Below are 19,432 nucleotides of genomic sequence, written 5' to 3' on the forward strand. Positions count from 1 at the left end.
AAGGCAAGCACTCTTAGGAAGTAGAATTTATTACACCCTGCTGTTTGCTCTTATAAAGAGGATGACAATATGAGACTTTGGGGCAATAAAAGACTTACTAGGTCTCCTTCTAGAAGTGACATGTCAGCTCATTGATGGTTTGGCCAGTCGTTAAGCAATGTTTAATGAAAATGGTTTTGTTTTAATTGCTTGGCTTTATCTTACTCTTTCTGTGATTGCAGGCCCTACAGGTATGGATCTCTGGCAGCTGCTGTTGACTTTGGCGCTGGCAGGCTCAAGCGATGCTTTTCCTGGGACTGAGGGTGAGTTCTGCTGTCCCATTCCCACCTCCCAATGTTTTGAAAGAACACTGAATCTTATTTGTTAAATACAAGTTCTTTGGATTATTTAATTAAAAGATGCAATTTTTAAGTAGTGATGAATAGGAGACATAAAGTAGGAAAACATTTCTAGGGGTGTTTTAGAAGGCATAACAGTAGTCATCTTTGGCATCTGATGTTTTTATATCAAAATTAATGCTACAACCATGCTGAGAATATCTATGTTGAGGACAGGTCAGGTCACTTGGTCCTGAGGCTCTGGGAGAGATACTGAAATGGCACCAAGTGATTATTAACCTAGTGATCACTCAGCTCATCTGTGACTAAGATTATCATAGTCTGTTTCCTGAGCTTAAAATTAAAGCCTCTTGGTCATATTCTCTGAGAGCAGAAATTGCAGGTTTCAGATGACTTTCACCTCTCACTCTCTCAGTGATAACCATTCAACTCAGTTTGAAGGAGGAAGAGATAATCTGAATTAGATGAACAAATGTACCCAGAAGTCATGAGTTTCCTTGGCCCATCCCTATTACTCTCCTTCCTTTTTGTTTACAACTGTCCTCCTGAAGAAGTCTCATTCAAACTTAAGTCTCATAGAGGAAATAACTTGAACCAAAAAAAGTAATTAAGGGGAAGGGAGGGAGGATTTTTCTGCCCAGAAAGAAAAATGTACTCATAAAGGGACGGAAGACTCTTTAAAAGGTCATCGTGGATACTGGATGGTTTTCCTTGCCTGATTCTCAACAGAGGAAAGAGACAACATACTTCTCCCAAGGTATGATACTGTGTTCAGTTGTTGCTTTATGAATAACAGGCTCCCCAAATCCCCAGGCAACTCATGTTGGAGAAACAGTTTAACAGCAAAGTTATCACCTTAAGATGTCCTCTCTGACCTCCTGTCCAAAAATAAATCTGTAGTAGCGATTGACTGAGGGTGACCAGAGTAACCAAGAAAATGAGAAGGATGAAATATGTTATTTTATCTCTTAAAGAAATTTTAAAATATTTATAGAAAAGAAGTCATAATTGTTTGAAAGATTTTTGGGTGTCTCTGGTGTTAGAATGTCAATGTTATGCAAGTCAAACCTGGAGAGACTTGCAGGCTCCATTTCAGCAGCTTTTCCCATGGCTGGTTTTAGACCCTGGTTCTGAGCCAAGGAATTACAGCTGAGATCCTCTGCTGTTCCAAAATCATGATGGTTTAATTTTTACTTTCTTCATTAAGGTGACTTTCACTCCACCAGGCAAGATTTGAGGAATTTTAACAATCTGTGAAATAAAAACTATGGCAAAAGAAAATTTAAAATGCATCTCTAGATGGAGGATTAGAGCTTAAACTGTGTTTTAGACCTAGAGGGTCAGCTGCTTCGACGTTTTAGTCAAGTCTTTGATGCCATAAGGAGGATGGAGAACAAAATGCCATTCGCTAGATTTTATGTGTGCATTTTGTTTTTTGTATGTGTGTTTTTTATTTGGGGGAACCAGAGCATAAGAAAATGCAATGGTTTATAGTAAACCCAAGTCGTGTAGCCTACCAGTACTACACATAGTAAGTAATTTAGCAAAGGAAGAAGGTTTTCCTCCTGCTGTTAAAATTATTTTTCTTAGTGAGCTAACCAAAATTCCTTTGGAATATGTGGCTACTCCAGAAGAATACCTTAAAATGGCCAGGGTATATTGAGGATAGGGTGTGATGTTTACATAAGGAGGTGTGTGTGTGTACACGTGCATGTGCACACGTGTGTGTGTGTGTTTGCCAGCTCTGGCTACCTGTCTAATAACATTCAACCAAAATGAGGGCATGGCAGGGGCTGATCTCAGATGATATTCATGGGTCATGTGTTTCTGTTTCTGCCAGGTCTGGACTGTAGCCTAATCATTTTCTCCCCCATTGTATAAGGCAGACTAAAAATATAGGTAAGGAATTTGAAAAAAAAAAAGACACTCCTGTATTTTCACAAGCCATTTGTTTGAACTCAATTTGTGTAGTGAAAGATGTGGGTACTGCTGAATAAGTGATCTATGGAAGCATCACCGGAGAAAAGTCATCTGCGAGCTGATGGAAGAGGACAGATCTGTGTGCCTGGGGAAAGCTGACACTTGAGGCCTCGAACAGATGCTTGGACAAATGAACCCAATTAGAAATATACTGTCCATGAGAGGATTTTTTATTAAATCTAATTGCAAAAAGGGAAATTTAATGAGAATAAACATCAAACACTGCTATCATTGTAGCAGCTGAAGTGTTGCAGTAGATGCTTTCTCTCTGCCTCTCATCCATTAGTTGAGGCTCTATATCTGCTCCTCAAGGTAGGTTAAATATTCTTAGGGAGAATTTCTTATTCTAGAATCAAAGATGACCAACAGTGCCTCATTTTCCAAGGGGTTGAACCATCAACCGATTACCTCAACACTGCTTCTGGAGTGATGCTGTCAATGAGAAGTGTGCATAAAGATGTGATTGATAGAAGTATGTTTCCAAGGTGTGCCTGTTACACATTTGCTCATAAATCTCTACTATATCAATCAGTGGCAACTAAGCATTCTCTTTGACCTCAGTAATACCTAAAGGTGGGAGTAGGTAAGCTCCTGCCCTGAAGGAGTTCAGTCTAGTTGGGACAGGAGGAACTTCTATAAATTAATGAGAGACTGTGTAGCTTTAAGGTCTAGGTCGTGTAATGAAGACAAATGGTCAAGATGCTCTGAAAAAGAATAAATCAAGATGGACCGGAATAGTTTATTCAACAAATTTATTGTACAGATATTTCTTAAGCACTTTCTATTTGCAAAGCTTGAATCTAGGACTATGCAGAATACAATGATTCTTCCCTCAAAGAATTCATCCTGAGTTAAGAGATTATACATGTACACAAAGAATTACAATATAAGGCAGTATATAGTAACTATTGAAATAGTGGCCTGAAGACGGTAGAGTCATCTCAGGCTGTGTGAATTAAAGAGGACTCCCCAAAAAAGAGATTAGTGTTATTTCAGTGGGGACTGAAATGTTGGTTTAAGATTTTAAAAGCCTGAGAAAGGCAGGAGACTATTACAGGAATAGCTGATCAGATGATGTAGGAACAACATAACAAAAATACAGAGGTGGTAGATACAAGGTAAACACAGAGAACAATTCATTCTGTTACTGAGTTTATACTGTGTCCAGGGCGCTGTGCTAGGCAATGAGTAGGTCTATTTCATGCATTTAAAATTCAGCAAATATTTACTGAGACCTAACTTTGGAGAAGGCATAGGATTAATTTGGCCAGAGTGCATGGTGCATGAGCACTATTTTTATAAGTATTCACTTTGGAAGAGAAACATAATCCAGTAGATTTGAGCCAAATTATAGAAGGTCTAGAGATGGCAAAAGCTTCAGGAAGAAGGCAAGACTTACTGGGTCTTGAAGAATGGGTAGTATTTGGAGAGAGAGAGAAGAGAGAGAAAGATTTTACCATATCCAGCAACTAATAGTCTTTCTTGAAGTTGTAGGTCAAGTAAAAGTGCTAAGATCTTGATGGAACATTCTTTTTAATGTATAATACTAATAGATAATATTTAGGCATAATATAATATATTTTATATAATATTTACATATTACACCAGTTGACATTGAGTCAATTCTAACTCATGGTGACCCCATGCGTGTCAGAACTGTGTTCCATAGGGTTTTCAGTGGCTGATTTTTCAGAAGTACATCATCAGACCTTTCTTCCAAAGTGCCTCTGGGTGGACTTAGCAGCCGAGTATGTTAACCATCTATACCATGCAGGGACTGCTATATATACACATTTATATAGATGTACTTTGCTTGATAGAGTTGGCTTGAAGCAAAACACATAATTAGCATCTTACCACTATAAAGATTAATTCTGCAAAAGTCACTCTATCATTCTGTACTGATCAAGGTAAGAAATGTATACTAGGAGTGAGCTGCCATGTCATAAAGGAACCAGTATTCCCAAAATAATGATCTCTGCATACCTTTGAATGTTTTCATAAACCTATGCAAACTGACACACTTATTTGAAAGAAAAGACACATCTGTCCTCATTGATAACAGATAGGAAATAATGGCACAATGAAAGGAACATTTTTTTTTTAAATAAACCCTCCCCCACTACATTTGAAGACCCACAGAGCCCTGTGAGATTGCCAAGACATACTGAGATATATTTCAAGCAAGTATTAGAGTCATGGTCACAGTTAGTAAATAGTAAAGGGTGTTCCTGTTAAACATTTTCAAGAATGAAAAATTCAAGGCTTTGCATTCACATTGGAAGTGAGGGGAAAAGCCACAGCTTTAGAGATGCTGCGAACTTCACCACCATCCAGAGGAAAGAAGAAGCCTTACAGTCTGTTCTGGTATCATGGCCTGAGTCTGTGTACATCAACAACGCCATGTCACCTCATCCTCCCGGTATCACAAACTGGCTTTGGGCACTAGAGTTCAGCAGGTCGCAGCAGACCAGGTTAAGGAGCTCCTGATCACGTTTATCTCGATGGTGGCAACAGAAGATATGAGCCTTTGTAGATACTGACACAAAATAGTCTTTCAGCAAGTACTTACTGTGCTTTACAACTTCAAGGATGAATTTTAAATTCATGGGGCTCATGGTCTAGAAGATAAAGAAGACAGACAAGTAAAGAATTTAATCGTGGTAGGTCTGATTAGGTTATTAAAGGGTTTTAAGCAGTGGAATAATACTATTAGGTTTTCATTTTGGAAATAATACTAGTGGTAGCATAAAAGTGTATTTGAGGGGGATGAATGTAGAAGAAGGTGATTGTAGTAGGTCGAGAGAGATGATATAAGTGGTAACAGTGTTGGCTAAAAGAAAAAGCTAGCTGGATCACGAACAGAGATGTCATGGAGACGGAATAGCCAGTTCTTGGAGTCCAGGTATATGTGGATTTCTGATTTCAGTAACTGTCAGAGCCTTCTCACTCCATCCGTTTCTAAGTTTCCGCATTTTCTCATTAGTGTCATCAACATCGCCGATGAGTCAATTTTAATACAGTGAAGTCCTAGAACACAGCTCAGCCTATTACTAGTGAAGTGGTACTTGCCCAGAACAGCTCTGTGGGGGAGGAAGCACTGACTAGATGACAGCAGAGTATCTAAGCTGCCTTTATTTTTGTACCTTTTCCAAAAACTCCTCCTGCCTGTGCCTCACCCAGTACCTGCATCCGTCTGCTCAACTTTGCAGTGTGGCTATGGCATGACTTAGGCTACCCTGCAGTGAAGGCCCATGGTGGGCAATGGCCCGGAACTTCTCTGGATGTTCATGACTGTACCTTGAGACCTTGACAAATCCGCAGATATTTTATCACTTGAGTGCATACTTAACTCGTGGAATGCAATAAAATATATACAGGATGAGTTGAGAGCAGCTAAGCTTTGTGCTGGGCAGAGTCTGGGAGGTCAGTTAGGCGAGTGACTCACTCCTACAAAGCAGCTGGCAATGTGAGTGATTAGGTTTGTGTCTTTACTAATTAGTAAATAAAAGGACTACGACCACTCAAGAATAGTCAGAATCTTGAATGTTAAAATCATAGTTGCCAGTGATCTACTATACGTGTAGTCCTCCACCTTAGATCCCAAAGACCTCGGGACAGGTCCGTCCTGGTATGCACATGTCTCCACACCTCTTTGGTTCAGTAGCCTGAAGTGGGCCTCCTGTTACGGGATAGACAACAAAGGTGTTGACATGACGTACTTGGAGCCCTGGTGGCACAGTGGTTAAGAGCTATGATGAGCTGCGGCTGCTAACCAAAAGTCTGCAGTTTGAATTCACCAGCCACTCCTTGGAAGCCCTATGGGGCAGTTCTACTCTGTCGTATAGGGTTGCTGTCAGTCAGAATCGACTCAACAGCAACAGGTTTTTGGGTTTATTTGAAGCAAGGTGCTGGCAAAGACTTCTGTTAGATGGACACAGCTGGTTTTCTGCCTCTGGCTAGAGGCTATGGCAAAAACCAGTTGCTGTCAAGTCAGTTCCAACTCATGGTGACCCCGTGTGTGCAGAACACAACTGCGGCCCCTAGGGTTTTCAAGGCTGTGACCTTTTGGAAACAGATCACCAGGCATGTTTTCTGAGGTGCCTCTGGGTGGCCTGTTAGGTGTTGTTGTTTGTTGCCTTTGAGTTGATTCTGAGTCATGGCAACCCCATGTGTTACACAGTAGAGCTGCTCCACAGGGTTTTTCTTGGCTGTAATTTTAATGGAAGCAGATGGCTAGGTCTTTCCTTCCAAGGCACCTCTGGATGGGTTCAAACCACCAACCTTTTGGTTAGTAACTAAGCACTTAACCATTTGTGCCACCCAGGGACTCTGACTAGAGGCTAACCAGGTTAAACTGTGAAGAAGTCCACACTGGCTTTGACCGGCCCAGCCAGTCTGAGACCACCCTCTACAGCAAGGCGTCCAGTACATCTCAACCCCCAGCACCTTTTCCCTAAGAAAACCTTCTCTGGAAGAACCTACAATTAGTGGTTTTCTCCTCACTGTGAGTTTAAGGGAGCCCTGGTGGCACAGTGGTTAAGCACTCGGCTGCTAACCAAAAGTACTGGGAATCCATCTGCTGCTATGCAGGAGAAAGATGTGGCAGCCAGCTTCCATAAAGATTACAGCTTTGGAAACCCTATGGGGCAGTTCTACCCTGTCCTATAGGGATGCTATGAGTTGGAATCAACTCTACGGCAACAGGTTTTTTTGTTGTTGTTGTTTTTGTTTTGAGTGAGTTTAAATCAATCAGATATCTTCCCAGGGCTGGCTCAATTTCAGCCTTAACTCTACTAAGAAAGAATTTCAGGCATTTCAGAGTCATAAATGTAGGCATCTTTTGAGGCCTAGTCCAAGCTCACTTGTAACTACCAGGCTTGTCCACAATACTGGGCCACCTAACTTGTCACCAGCAGCCGCAATCCCAAGGACCAGCCTCATCTTTCTTGAGCTGCAGGTGCTGTAGTCCCATTTTGGTTTTTCCAGCAATACTCACATGAGTGTATAAGTAATGCTGCCAGCAGTGTCATCTTCAAACCTAAAATGAATCTTGCTCATCATCATTTAGCAGGATAAAGACAGTGGTGATACGTAACATAAACACACTTTGAAATCTGATGCAACTGCTTGTACAAAGATTGTACTCCATGGTGCCCTGGTGGGCAATTACTGGACAGACCAGGAGGCCCTAGAGCTTGGAACATTTCTTCAGTCTCAGCTGCAAGTCATAGTTTTCTCTAGTTCGTGTTTCCCAACTCAATTCAAAATGAATTCACAGCACTTCATCCGATGCATCTCTCAGGGATTTCTGTTTCTGTTTATATAACAACTTACTGGCCTTAAGCCTTAACCCTAACTAATTACAGTGTCTGGGTTATATTTCCACAGCAGTATTGAGGGTATTAGAGCATGGTGGATTATGTCCCAACTGAGGAAGAAAAGTTTCAGTATGTTGTTCTAGAAGCTCTCACCAAGAGGCAAGACAGGGAAGGGGGATATCATTTCTTGTGGGATCATCTTCTAAGTGAAGTTGTAGTGGCGTCTGTATTTCAAATGTGTGGCAAGTCTGAGTTGAGCTTGCAAATATATGCAGTTTACTTGTTTTCAAATTATTGACCAAATGGCCATTGCATACCCTATAGTGTTACGGATTTAAAACTCACTAGAGGAGTCCCTGGGTGGCACAAATGGTTAATAAGGGCATGACTACTAGCTGAAAGGTTGGCGGTCTAAACCCACCCAGAGGCACCTCAGAAGATAGGCCTGAGGATCTGCTTCCAAAAGGTCACAGCCTTGAAAATGCCGTGAAGCACCTCTACTCTGCACACACGGGGTCGTCGTGAGTCAGAGCCAGCTCAACGGCAACTAACAACAGCAATAGTCCATAAGCTAAGACTTACAGACTTTGTGAGAAAAAAAAAAAAAACCTTTAAAACTCAGTAGGCATTAAGCTCCATGAAGAATGGTTTTTTATCCCTATATCCCATCTTCTAGTATTCAGTATTGGACACATAGAATAGATCTTCATTTATTTGTTGAATGAATGAATCAGCCCCTAAATTCTGTCCTGGGCCTTCCCATTCGTACCCCACAGTTGTCACTAATGCTGTCCATCTCCAGTCCTGAGCAGGGTAGGGACTGAGTTAGGATCTCAGTCCCATCCAATGGGACAGGACTGGAAATAGCTGTGCAACTGCAGAACCCAGGACAGCAGCCTTCAAGAAGCCGCCGGCACCCCTGTGCCCTACCCTAAGCCCTGATTTGTGGGCTTTTGCTATGGATGGAATGAGACCTTGTTTTCCTGCTCTATACTCCAGTTGCCACCAGGACTGGAACTCTGCCCTAAATTCTTATGCCTGGGAACCTGACACCCTTCCTAAGTCTTGCCAGTCCCTTTCCAGAGCACTGAACTCTGTACCCTACGCACCAGTCACTGGCCACCTTCCTGCATTAAATAAGCTGGTCACCCAGCTCCATCTCCCAGACACCACCTTTATCGGTGCCCCTCCTACCTGATTAACTCTCCTCAAATATTGACATAGAGAGATATAATGAGGCTTGCAGATGCCAAATCCAAGTTTTCTCTGCCCCTTTAGACATTGAACTTTAGATTATGAAAGATCCTGATTAAGTATCCTGTGGATATCTGGATCAATTTTCACAGCCCCATCCCTTAGATATTAACTATCTCCAATTTTTCAATGGCGGCACATCTTGAAGTATGAAACTCTCAAAGTTATAAGTCAAAGTTATATTGACAGAATCTTTAATTTCTTGATATCTGAATATGAAAAAGAAGGTATTTTGTGTATCCACTAATTTTTTTAGCAAAACAATGTGATGTTTAGGATAATTGACTTTCTGATAACCATGTGCTCTGTATATTAACACATTTACACTCTTGTTGTTAGTTACCGTTCAGTCGACGCCAACTCACGGCAACCCCGTATACAACAGAATAAAACATTGCCTAGTCCTATGCCATCCTTACTATTGATGATAAGCTTAAGTCCATTATTGCGGCCACTATGTATTTTGAGTGTCTTCCACCTAGGAGACTCATCTTCCAGCACTATATTGGACAATATTCTGTTGTAATCCATATGGTTATCATTGACTTATTTTTGGAAGTATATTGCCAGGCCTTTTTTCCTAGCCTGTCTTAATCTGGAGGCTCTGCTGAAACCTGTCCACCATGGGTTACTCTACTGATATTTGAAATACTGATGACATAGCTTCCAGCATCATAGCAACATGCAAATCACTATAGAACAACCAACTAACAGACAGATGGTTGAGATTTACATTAATGGAGACTGAATTGGTGATGTTTAACACTATGTTTGGGGAACCCTGGATTTCTGTAGTGGTTATTTTGTAAGAGAGGACCATTTTGTGACTGCCTAACACTTAGGACATATCCTCCATTCCTCTCTACCCCAAAAGGTCAGCAGTTGAAATCCACCAGCCGCTCCTTGGAAATTCTATGGGGCAGTTCTCCTCTGTCCTGTAGGGTAGCTACGAGTCAGAATCAACTCAACAGCAATGAGTTTGGTTTTTTGAGGTTTAGAAAGAGAGACTGAAGCAAGAGACACAGGTATGGGATTTTGGGAGTGAAAGAACAAAGGGAGTCTGTGCACAAAACAATAAATGGATCTGCATCAGCAACATCTGCTAGAGAGACTTTGATATTTCGTACACTCTCTGAGCCTCAGTTTTCTCAGGAGGAAAATGACTTGTTTAAAGCCTTCAAGGACGTAACACAAGTAAAGCACCTTGTTAAGGTTACATAAGTAAAACCAAACCAAACCAAACCAAACCTGTTGCCGTTGAGTCGATTCTGACCCATAGCAACCCTATAGGTCAGAGTAGAACTACCCTATAGGGTTTCCAAGGAGCAGCCGGTGGATTCGAACTGCCGACCTTTTGATTAGCATCAGAGGTTTCAACAACTGACCCCCAGGGCTCCACATAAGTAAAACCTGTCGGGTCGATTCTGACTCATAGCAACTCTATAGGACAGAGTAGAACTGCCCCATAGGGTTTCCAAGGAGTGGCTGCTGGATTTGAACTGCTAACCTTTTGGTTAGCAGCCGAGCTTTTAACCACTGCATCACCAGGGCTTCACATAAGTAAAACACATACATATTCAGTAACTGGTAACTATAAACCAGTAATGCCAAAGATGAAGAAATTGAAGATTTTTACCAACTTCTGCAGTCAGAAATTGATCAAACATGCAGCCAGGTCAGGATGTATTAATAATTACTGGTGATTGGAATACAAAAGTTGGAAACTAGAAAGAAGGGTCAGTAGTTTGAAAATACCGCCTAGATGACAGAAACAACACGGGATCGCATGATAGAATTTTGCAAGACCAGTGACCTATTCATTGAAAATAACTTTTTTCAACAACATAAACAGCGACTATACACCTAGAGTATATCTAACCTGAATTTAGAGACCATCCCAAGAATAGATTTGATTCATTGAACACTAATGACCAAAGACCAGATGAGTTGTGGGATGACATCAAAGACAATATACATGAAGAAAGCAAAAAAGTCACTGAAAAGAGAGGAAAGAAAGAAAAAAAACAAAAAAACAAAATGGATGCCAGGAGAGATTCTGAAACTTGCTATTGAACATAGAGTAGCTAAATCAAATGGAAGAAATGATGAATTAAAAGAACTGGACATAAGATTTCAAAGGGCACTTGAGAAAACAAAGTAAAGTACTATAATGAAATGTGAAAACATCTAGAGTTAGAAAGCCAAAAGGGAAGAACACTCAGCATTTCTCAAGCTGAAAGACCTGAAGAAAACATTCAAGCCTCGAGTTGCAATATTCAAGGAGTCTATGGGCAAAATATTGAACAACAAAGGACGCATCAAAAGAAGAGAGAAGGAATACAGAGAGTCACAATACCAAAAAAAATTGATCAACGTTCTACCATTTCAGGAGGTAGCATATGATCAAGAATGGTACTGAAGGAAGAAGTCCAAGCTGCACTGAAGGCATTGGTGAAAAACAAGACTCCAGGAATTGATGGAATACCAATTAAGATGTTTCAACAAATGGATGCAGGGCTAGAAGTGCTCACTCATCTATGCCAAGAAATTTGGAAGACAGTTACCTGGCCAACCGACTGGAAGAGAAACACATTTGTACCCATTACAAAGAAAGGTGATCCAACAGAATGCGGAAATTATCAAACATGGTTACACCTGTACATCAACAGGGACCTGCCAGAAATTCAAGCCGGATTCAGAAGAGGACATGGAATGAAGGATATCTTTGCTGATGTCATATGGATCTTGGCTGAAAGCAGAGAATACCAGAAAGATGTTTACCTGTGTTTTATTGACTATGCAAAGGCATTCAACTGTGTGGATCATAACAAATTATGGGTAACATTGCAACGGATGAGAATTCCAGAACACTTAATAGTGCTCATGAGGAACCTATATATAGACCAAGAGACAGTCATTCGAACAGAACAAGGGGATACTGGATGGTTTAAAATCAGGAAAGGTATGCATCAGGGTTGTATCTTTTCACCATACTTATTCAATCTATGTGCTAAGCAAATCCAAGAAGCCGGACTATATGAAAAACAGCACTGCATCAGAATTGGAGGAAGACTCATTAACAACCTGTGATATGCAGATGATACAACCTTGCTTGCTGAAAGTGGAGAGGGCTTGAAGCACTGACTGATGAAGATCAAACACCACAGGTTTCAGTGTGGATTACACCTCAGCATAAAGAAAACAAAAATCTTCACAGATGGCCCAATAGCAACATCATGATAAATGGAGAAAATATTGAAGTTGTCAAAGATTTCATTTTACTTGGATCCACAGTCGATACCCATAGAAGCAGCAGTGAAGAAATCAAACAACGTAGTGCACTGGGCAAATCTGCTGCAAAAGACCTCTTTAGAATGTTAAAAAGCAAAGAAGTCACTTTGAGTACTAAGGCGCACCTAACCCAAGCCATGGTATTTTCAGTCACCTCATATGCATGCAAAAGCCGGACAATGAATAACGAAGATCAAAGAAGAATTGATGCCTTTGAATTATGGTATTGGTGAAGAATATTGAATATACCATGGACTGCCAGAAGAACAAACTAATCTGTCTTGGAAGAAGTACAGCCAGAATGCAGCGAGGATGGCGAGACTTGGTCTCTCTTACTTTGGGCATATTATCAGGAGGGACCAGTCCCCGGGGAAGGACATCATACTTGGTAAAGTAGAGGGTCAGTGAAAAAGAGGAACACCCTCAAGGAGATGGACTGACACAGTGCCTGCAACAATGACTGAAACGTAGCAACGATTGTGAGGATGGCATAGGACAGGGCAGTGTTTCGTTCTGTTGTACATAGAGTCGCTATGAGTTGGAAACAACTCAACTGCACCTAACAACAATTATTGGCCTCAGGTTGAGTACTGAAAACCCTGAGGCCTAAATAAAAATCCAAACTAAACAGACATTTAGAATTTGATTTATCACCATATTTGCCTAAAAGAACTGTTTTGTGCAGTTTAGTTGCACAAGGAAGTTTTGGAAGCTAAGGTAATTTTAATAATGACTACGGAAGACCTTCTTGAAGATTCAATGTTTAAGATTTTTTAATAATAGAACTAAGATATAGTGGCATAAACTGTTATAAAGTGGGACACTGTCCTCTATATTTTTAACAGTGAGTGTTCAGAGGATAGGTTTAATGAACAAGAGGTTAGTGCCCTTGTTCCTGTGCTTTTAATAAAATTAAATTTGATTCATATAACAAGTGAGTCTGTGATGAGTTGACCCTGATGCTGGAAGTGATACTTTGCAAGTCAGTTCAGTTCAAGTAATATTCACTGAGCATTCATTGAACACCTGCCCTGTGGCAGGCAGAGGGCTACATATAGGGATAACAGGAAGAATGAGGTCAGTTACTGTGTGGGGTGCGGATGTGGAGGGACAGAACTGAAATCAATCTATTGTAATGGGAATAGCAACATTTCAGTTCCAACCGTATTCCAGATCCAGTTCTAATTAGTTTTTATGTTTTACCTTGGTTAATCTGCACAGCAATGCTAAGAGGATTCCATTATTACCTTGTTTTAGGTAAGGACTTCAAGAGTAATTAAGTAACTCATTTACATAGCTAGTGAATGTTAAAAAAAAGCCCTACCCAGGCAGTATGATCCCAGAGTCTGTACTATCCTGCCTCTCGGCACTGTGGTGTGGCAAGTAATGTGGAACGGTACAAGTGTGTACCCAAGATAAAATTGAGAAATCAGGCAAGAGGCGGGGCTGGGGAGTTAAGTAAGGGTCAGGCTTGGATGCACCCTGTGTACCATGCTGCAGAGCTTGGTTGGAACTGTGGCCAGTCAGAACTGTGGCCAGTTATTGGACTAACACGTGAACACGGACAGTCTCTTCCCAAGGGACACAATCAGGAGGACTTGGATTGTGATTTCTGAGAACTCTGAATTTTTGCCCAAAAATAATTGTGCTGTAACAGATACCAATGAAAGTCAATTTGGTTGCTTTAAAACAGAGCTTTTACTGAAATGGCAAGTCCTAGGATTTCCATGGTGATTAACTAACTATAGTACTTCCCTGTAGAGGAACTTAAACTGATTCCTGCAAGTTGCATTTGTTTTACCTTATCTTAGAACACTAGTCTTGAAAGATAGCACTTCAGATTTCATTAGCCGAGCTCACATGATGAACGTAACTAATGCCACTAAATTGTGCGTGTAAAAAATGCTGAAATGGGAAATGTTTTGTTATTATATATACTTAACACAATTAAAAAATTAGAAAAGAAAGAAATAGGAAATAATTCCATGAACTCTTCTGTAAATCCTCTAAGATTCAGATTCATTAAGTTTAATGTAGTGCCTCATGTCACTTCTCTCTCTCTGTCTGTGTATGTATGTATGTATATACACACATATGTATGTATGTATGTAGATAGTACTTGACATTGTTCTTATACAGTTTCCCTGACAGAATTTATCCACACAAATCAATTTAAGTGAAACCAAACTTATGTGAACAAAAGTCTTTAATTAACTGGAATTTCTTTTTGTACTGCACTTTCAGGAGAAAAGGCAAATTGTCAGAAAAGAAGATTATTTCAAGAATTTGTTGTTGGTCGTTGTCATTTACAAACAAATTTGGGATGTTTTTGCCATGAGTGATCCCATCTAACGATGTGATGGGAAAACCATTATCTAATCCGCAACACTGGGTTATGAATCTAATTCTACCAGTAATCAGCCCTATGGTTATGGGTAAAAGCTATTAACTTCTCTGAACCCAGTTGTTGTCGTTAGCTGCCATTAAATTGGCCCTGGCTCATGGCAACCCCATGCACAACAGATCGGGCCATTGTGATCCATATGGTTTTTATTGGCTGATTTTCAGATGTAGATTGCCAGGCCTTTCTTCTGAGGCACTTCTGGATGGAATTTAACTTCCAGCCTTTCAGTTAATAGCCAAGTGCGTTAACTGTTTTTACTACCCAGGAACTCTTGAGCCCAGTTACTCATCTATTTAAAAAAACTGTTCCAAGAGAAAAATCCAATCTGTCCCTTTCAACTCAAAAATTATTTTTTTAATTAAGTCTTAGGTTTGGGTGTGGCACTCTAGAAGGGGGTCCCTTGTGCGAAGCCCTTGTGGCAGGCCTTTGTGGTTGACCCTCTTCCTGACTCAAGTGAAGACAAGGAAGGCAAGCTACCCGAATCTGCAGATGATGCAAAGCCAGAAGGGATAGCCAAAGTGCTGAATGACAGAGGTAGGATTCAAAACATCTTGACCGCCTACAGTACTGGGCCAAAACTAACAAGATGAAATTTGACAGGAACAAATGTAAAGTCCTGTGTCTAGGTTTAAAAAAAAAAAACAAAATCAACTTCCTAAAAGAAAGAAATGAGCATCCTGGCTTACAGCAAGTCCACTGGAAAAGACCTGAAGGTATTTCGTTTACTGTAAATATAATGGAACTAACCTGATGAAATGTCGCTGCCAAAGCAGATAAGATTTTTTTAAACTATTTTATTTTTGTTGCTATTGTTGAAAATATATACAGCAACTCATACAGTAATATAACAATTTCTGAGTGCATAATTCAGTGACACTGATTACATTCTGCAGGTTGTGTAAGCATTCTCACCCTCCTTTTCCAAGTTGTTCCTCTCCCATTAGCATAAACTCACTGCCCCCAAGCTTTCTATCTAACCTATCCAGTTGCTGTTGTCAGTTTGATCCCATGTAGATAGTTCTTTATAAGAGCACAGTACTCAAGGCAGACATTCTTTATTAAACTAAATTGAGCAAACAATTCAGCAAATGGAAAAAAAAAAACGGCAGAAAATCAGTGGACAGAATAATCTCTGCAGTTCCTTCCTCTTCTCTGCTCTTCTGCATTGCAGAAATTGATGCTCTCCGGGACATACAGTTTACTGCTGTTGAGTTATAAAAGTTCTAAATGTGCTGTGCCACTTCACCTACTAAGTTAGGGAAGCATTTTCATAAAAAGACCTCCAGCAAAAGGGATTTCTGGACACCTCTCTTTAGTTCTCTATACGACACTGCAGAAGCATCACCTTCTGTTTATTCCTGCACGCTCAGGTATGGTCTTCTCAAAGGCAAAAGATGGAATTAACTTGCCAGTATTTTGAATCTGGAGTTTTTCTTAAACAGCTGTGTTTCAGTCTACCTAGTGCTCTTTAGCTATCTTCTTAGGAGCTTTAATCATGAAGAAACAGCTGAGCTTGTACATTTTCTGAAAGTGCTCAGACAATAAATTTATTCTTGAAATGCACAGAAGTTCCCAGGGGCTACCTACACCCAAGTGCCTTTCTAAAGGAACAGGGCTGGTGAACCAAGCATTCATGCTGAGCCAGAGGTTAGGAATCAGACCATGAACTTGCTATTTCCATGCATTTTGGTTAGTTTTTGTGTATGGTTTTTGAAGAAGATGACTGGATGCAGGAAGCAAGCATTTTTATTTGGTACACTGAGTAATTTCTTATAGGATGTACTTCATCAGAAAACTATTGTTGGAAAGGATGTCACAGAACATATGTTTGCAATAGTTTTTAGTTTTCAGAGATCATTGGTCTAGATAAGGGTTTCTCAACGTTGGCACTGTTGGCATTTTGGGCCAGGTAATTCTTTATGGTAGGAGGCTGTCCTCTGTATTGTAGGGTGTTTAACAGCATCCCTGGCCTCTACCTACTAGATGCCAGTAGCACCACCTCAGCTGTAACAACCAAAATGTCCCCAGACATTGCCAGGTGTCTTCCGGGGGAGGGAGCAGGGGCAGAGGCAGGAGGCAAAATTGTACCTGGTTGAGAACCACTGGCCTAGATCTGGTGGCTGCATGTTGAACTGACAGTGTCCAGGATGGTTGTGGGGTCAAATCAGACAAAATGTGTTTACATGCTTTTATTTATATGTAGTATTTATTTATGTATATGTATATTTATTTATATGTAGTTACAGTACACCCCTTATCTTTTCACTTGGTCATTCGTTCATTCATTCATCTAAGATCTTTTTGAGTCAGGGGCTGGAGACACATAAATAAATGAGACATGATACCTGACCTGGAGAGCCTTAATGGTTTTCCAGGTAAACAAAGAGGTTAGAAGACAAAGAGGGATCATGTAAGAAGTGCCATATGAATGTATGTATATAACATACACACTATGTCACAGAAGCCCCAAGAAACAAAGGGCTGTCCCTGAACCAAACCATTGAAAACCAATTAGACCATATAGCTAAAAAGAAAGCTTTGCAGTAGGAATTACCAGCCAGCTCATTGTAACTAATGCCCTTCCATGCAATGCCATACATTCATGCGGTTTTGCCAGAATTATTTAAAGTGCATGCTGACAGTTGGAATTCATTGCAGTTTAAGGTTTTATCATTTTTCAGGGTTACTCTTAAACTGGCATCAAATAACTTAAGAATTGATGTTGTCACAGACACCTGTCTTCTTCCCCTGCCTTTTTTATACCTGCTTCAGTGATACCAAACAATCAAACAAAAATAAAATTAAATTAAAAAGCCAACCCAAATTTCCTTAAGGAAAGCAGCAAGTCAGAGACACTAGGGAATAATACCAATTTATAGCAGAAGCTTGTTCCTAAGTACATTCTTCAAGTGAACCTTGATCAGTTTATTTTAGTTCTGTACCAGAACAGTGTTGATTCAGAAAGAAGCAGTCAAGAGCACCATGAACACCTGTTTCAAACTCTAAATCTAACATTGTCTATTTAGGCAGAAATAATTCTGCCTAAATAATTACCTGCTAGTCCTGGGTGGCGCAAACCGTTAAGTGCTTGTCTACTACCCTGAAGGTTGGCGGTTCAAACCCACCTAGAGCTGCCTCAGAAGCTAGGCCTGGTGATCTGCTCCTAAAAGGTTGCAGCCTTGAAAACCCTGTGGAACAGTTCCACACCACACACATAGGTTCTCCACGAGTTAGAATCGACCAGACGGCAACTAACAACAGGCCCAACCGCCAAGGAGACTGGGTTGGCCATCGATGTTAAAGTACTAGAATTTCCCAACTTTGTTCACGAGTGTCCTACGTTCAGTATGTATTAACAAGGAAACTCCACACAAATGCTGGTGTGCTTGATGGAACCACAATTACATTAAAGGCTGTAGCATTTTTGCCCCTTAAACCTCGCCTGCAATTTCAGCTGTTCCATGTTCCAGAGATACTCACAGGTTTAACGGAACTAGAGCTGTTAGCTCCCGCATGGGGTGTGATAATGGTTATGACTCACGTTCATTTTGAAAGATCACCCTTAAAGCCTGTCACTCATGCTTGTTTATGAGGAATGCAACAACTTAAGCAGCAGTTAACAAATCCCCATGAATGCACAGTCACATCTGAGTGCTTCCAACAAATGCTTCCTGTCATTTCTCCTTCAACAGAGAATTAAAGTCTGGTGGAGGGAACAGGGAGACAGCCATGGGCATTTATTAGAAGAAGCATAAGAGAGTAAGATAACTGCAAAGCCAGCTATTAAAATTAATATAATTGGTGTTAGATTAAATTTCATCGGTGTTAAGGCCTGCTTTTTACTACCAGCAAATCAATCTGCCGTATTTAAGGTCACATTAATATGGAACATTCCACATGCTGAACTGTCACATCCCTTTAAAATAACCATGTCATGCTGTTTTTTGGTTTTGTTTTTTTTTTAACATTAAACAGCTGACAGGTGGATCTGTTGATACATTCAGGCCCCTTGTGACAATTTCCCCAACATTATTTTTTAATCCTAATTTGATTATGTTTATAATATAGGAAACAAACATACTGTATTAATCATGAGCATATACAGATAGCCTTTATGTGGCAGCTCATTATGAAAGCCAAATCTGTATTATGATTTATAAATCAGTAACTCATTGGACATATTCATGTCTTTTTTTCTAGGTTGAACTGGTTGTCTTCAGCTTGAAAAATATATATACTTTATAAAAAGAAATTGTTGTTCTTGTTAGCTGCCATTGAGTCAGCTCCTGACTCATGGTGGCCCCATGCACAACAGAACGAAGCGATACCTAGTCCCACGCCATCCCCATGATAGTTATGGATTGGACTATTTTGATCCATTAGGGTTTTCACTGGCTGATTTTCAGAAATAGATCACCAAGCCTTTCTTCCTAGTCCATCTTAGTCTGGAAGCTCCCCTGAAACCTGTTCAGCATCACAGCAACATGCAAGCTTTCACTGACAGATGGGTGGTGGCTGAGCATAAGGTGCATTGGCCAGGAATTGATCCAGGGTCTCCTGCATGGAAGGTGAGACTTCTACCACTGAACCACCAATGCCTCACTATATAAAGTTACTAGGAATCAATTCATTCAACAAATATTTGTTGTGCATCTACTATGTGCCAGGCAGTATTCTAGGTGCTTGGGATACCTCAGTGAACAAGAGACTAAAAACTCTGCTATCATGTAGTTTGCCTTAGCAGAGTGTGTGTGTTTATGTATGCCAGAAAGGGGGTGTGAGGCAGATGATAAGTTATAGAAATAATAAATTATCAAATTATCCAGTATGTTAGAAGGTTAAGA

At 40.4% G+C, this 19,432-nt stretch overlaps 1 protein-coding gene across 1 annotated transcript in view; it reads left to right on the forward strand.

Annotated features, from left to right (window-relative positions):
- The first annotated feature begins 225 nt into the window (after positions 1-225).
- The window catches only part of GHR (growth hormone receptor), a 163,206-nt gene continuing 143,999 nt past the window's right edge, over positions 226-19,432 (forward strand). The window contains exon 1 of the mRNA XM_004388441.3: positions 226-302. Within this exon, the coding sequence (XP_004388498.1) occupies positions 233-302 (70 nt within the window). The 5' untranslated portion in view covers positions 226-232. The remainder of the gene's footprint in view (positions 303-19,432) is intronic.

Source organism: Trichechus manatus, unplaced genomic scaffold (assembly GCF_000243295.1).
Source record: "Trichechus manatus latirostris isolate Lorelei unplaced genomic scaffold, TriManLat1.0 scaffold00212, whole genome shotgun sequence".
Taxonomy (NCBI): Eukaryota; Metazoa; Chordata; class Mammalia; order Sirenia; family Trichechidae; genus Trichechus; species Trichechus manatus.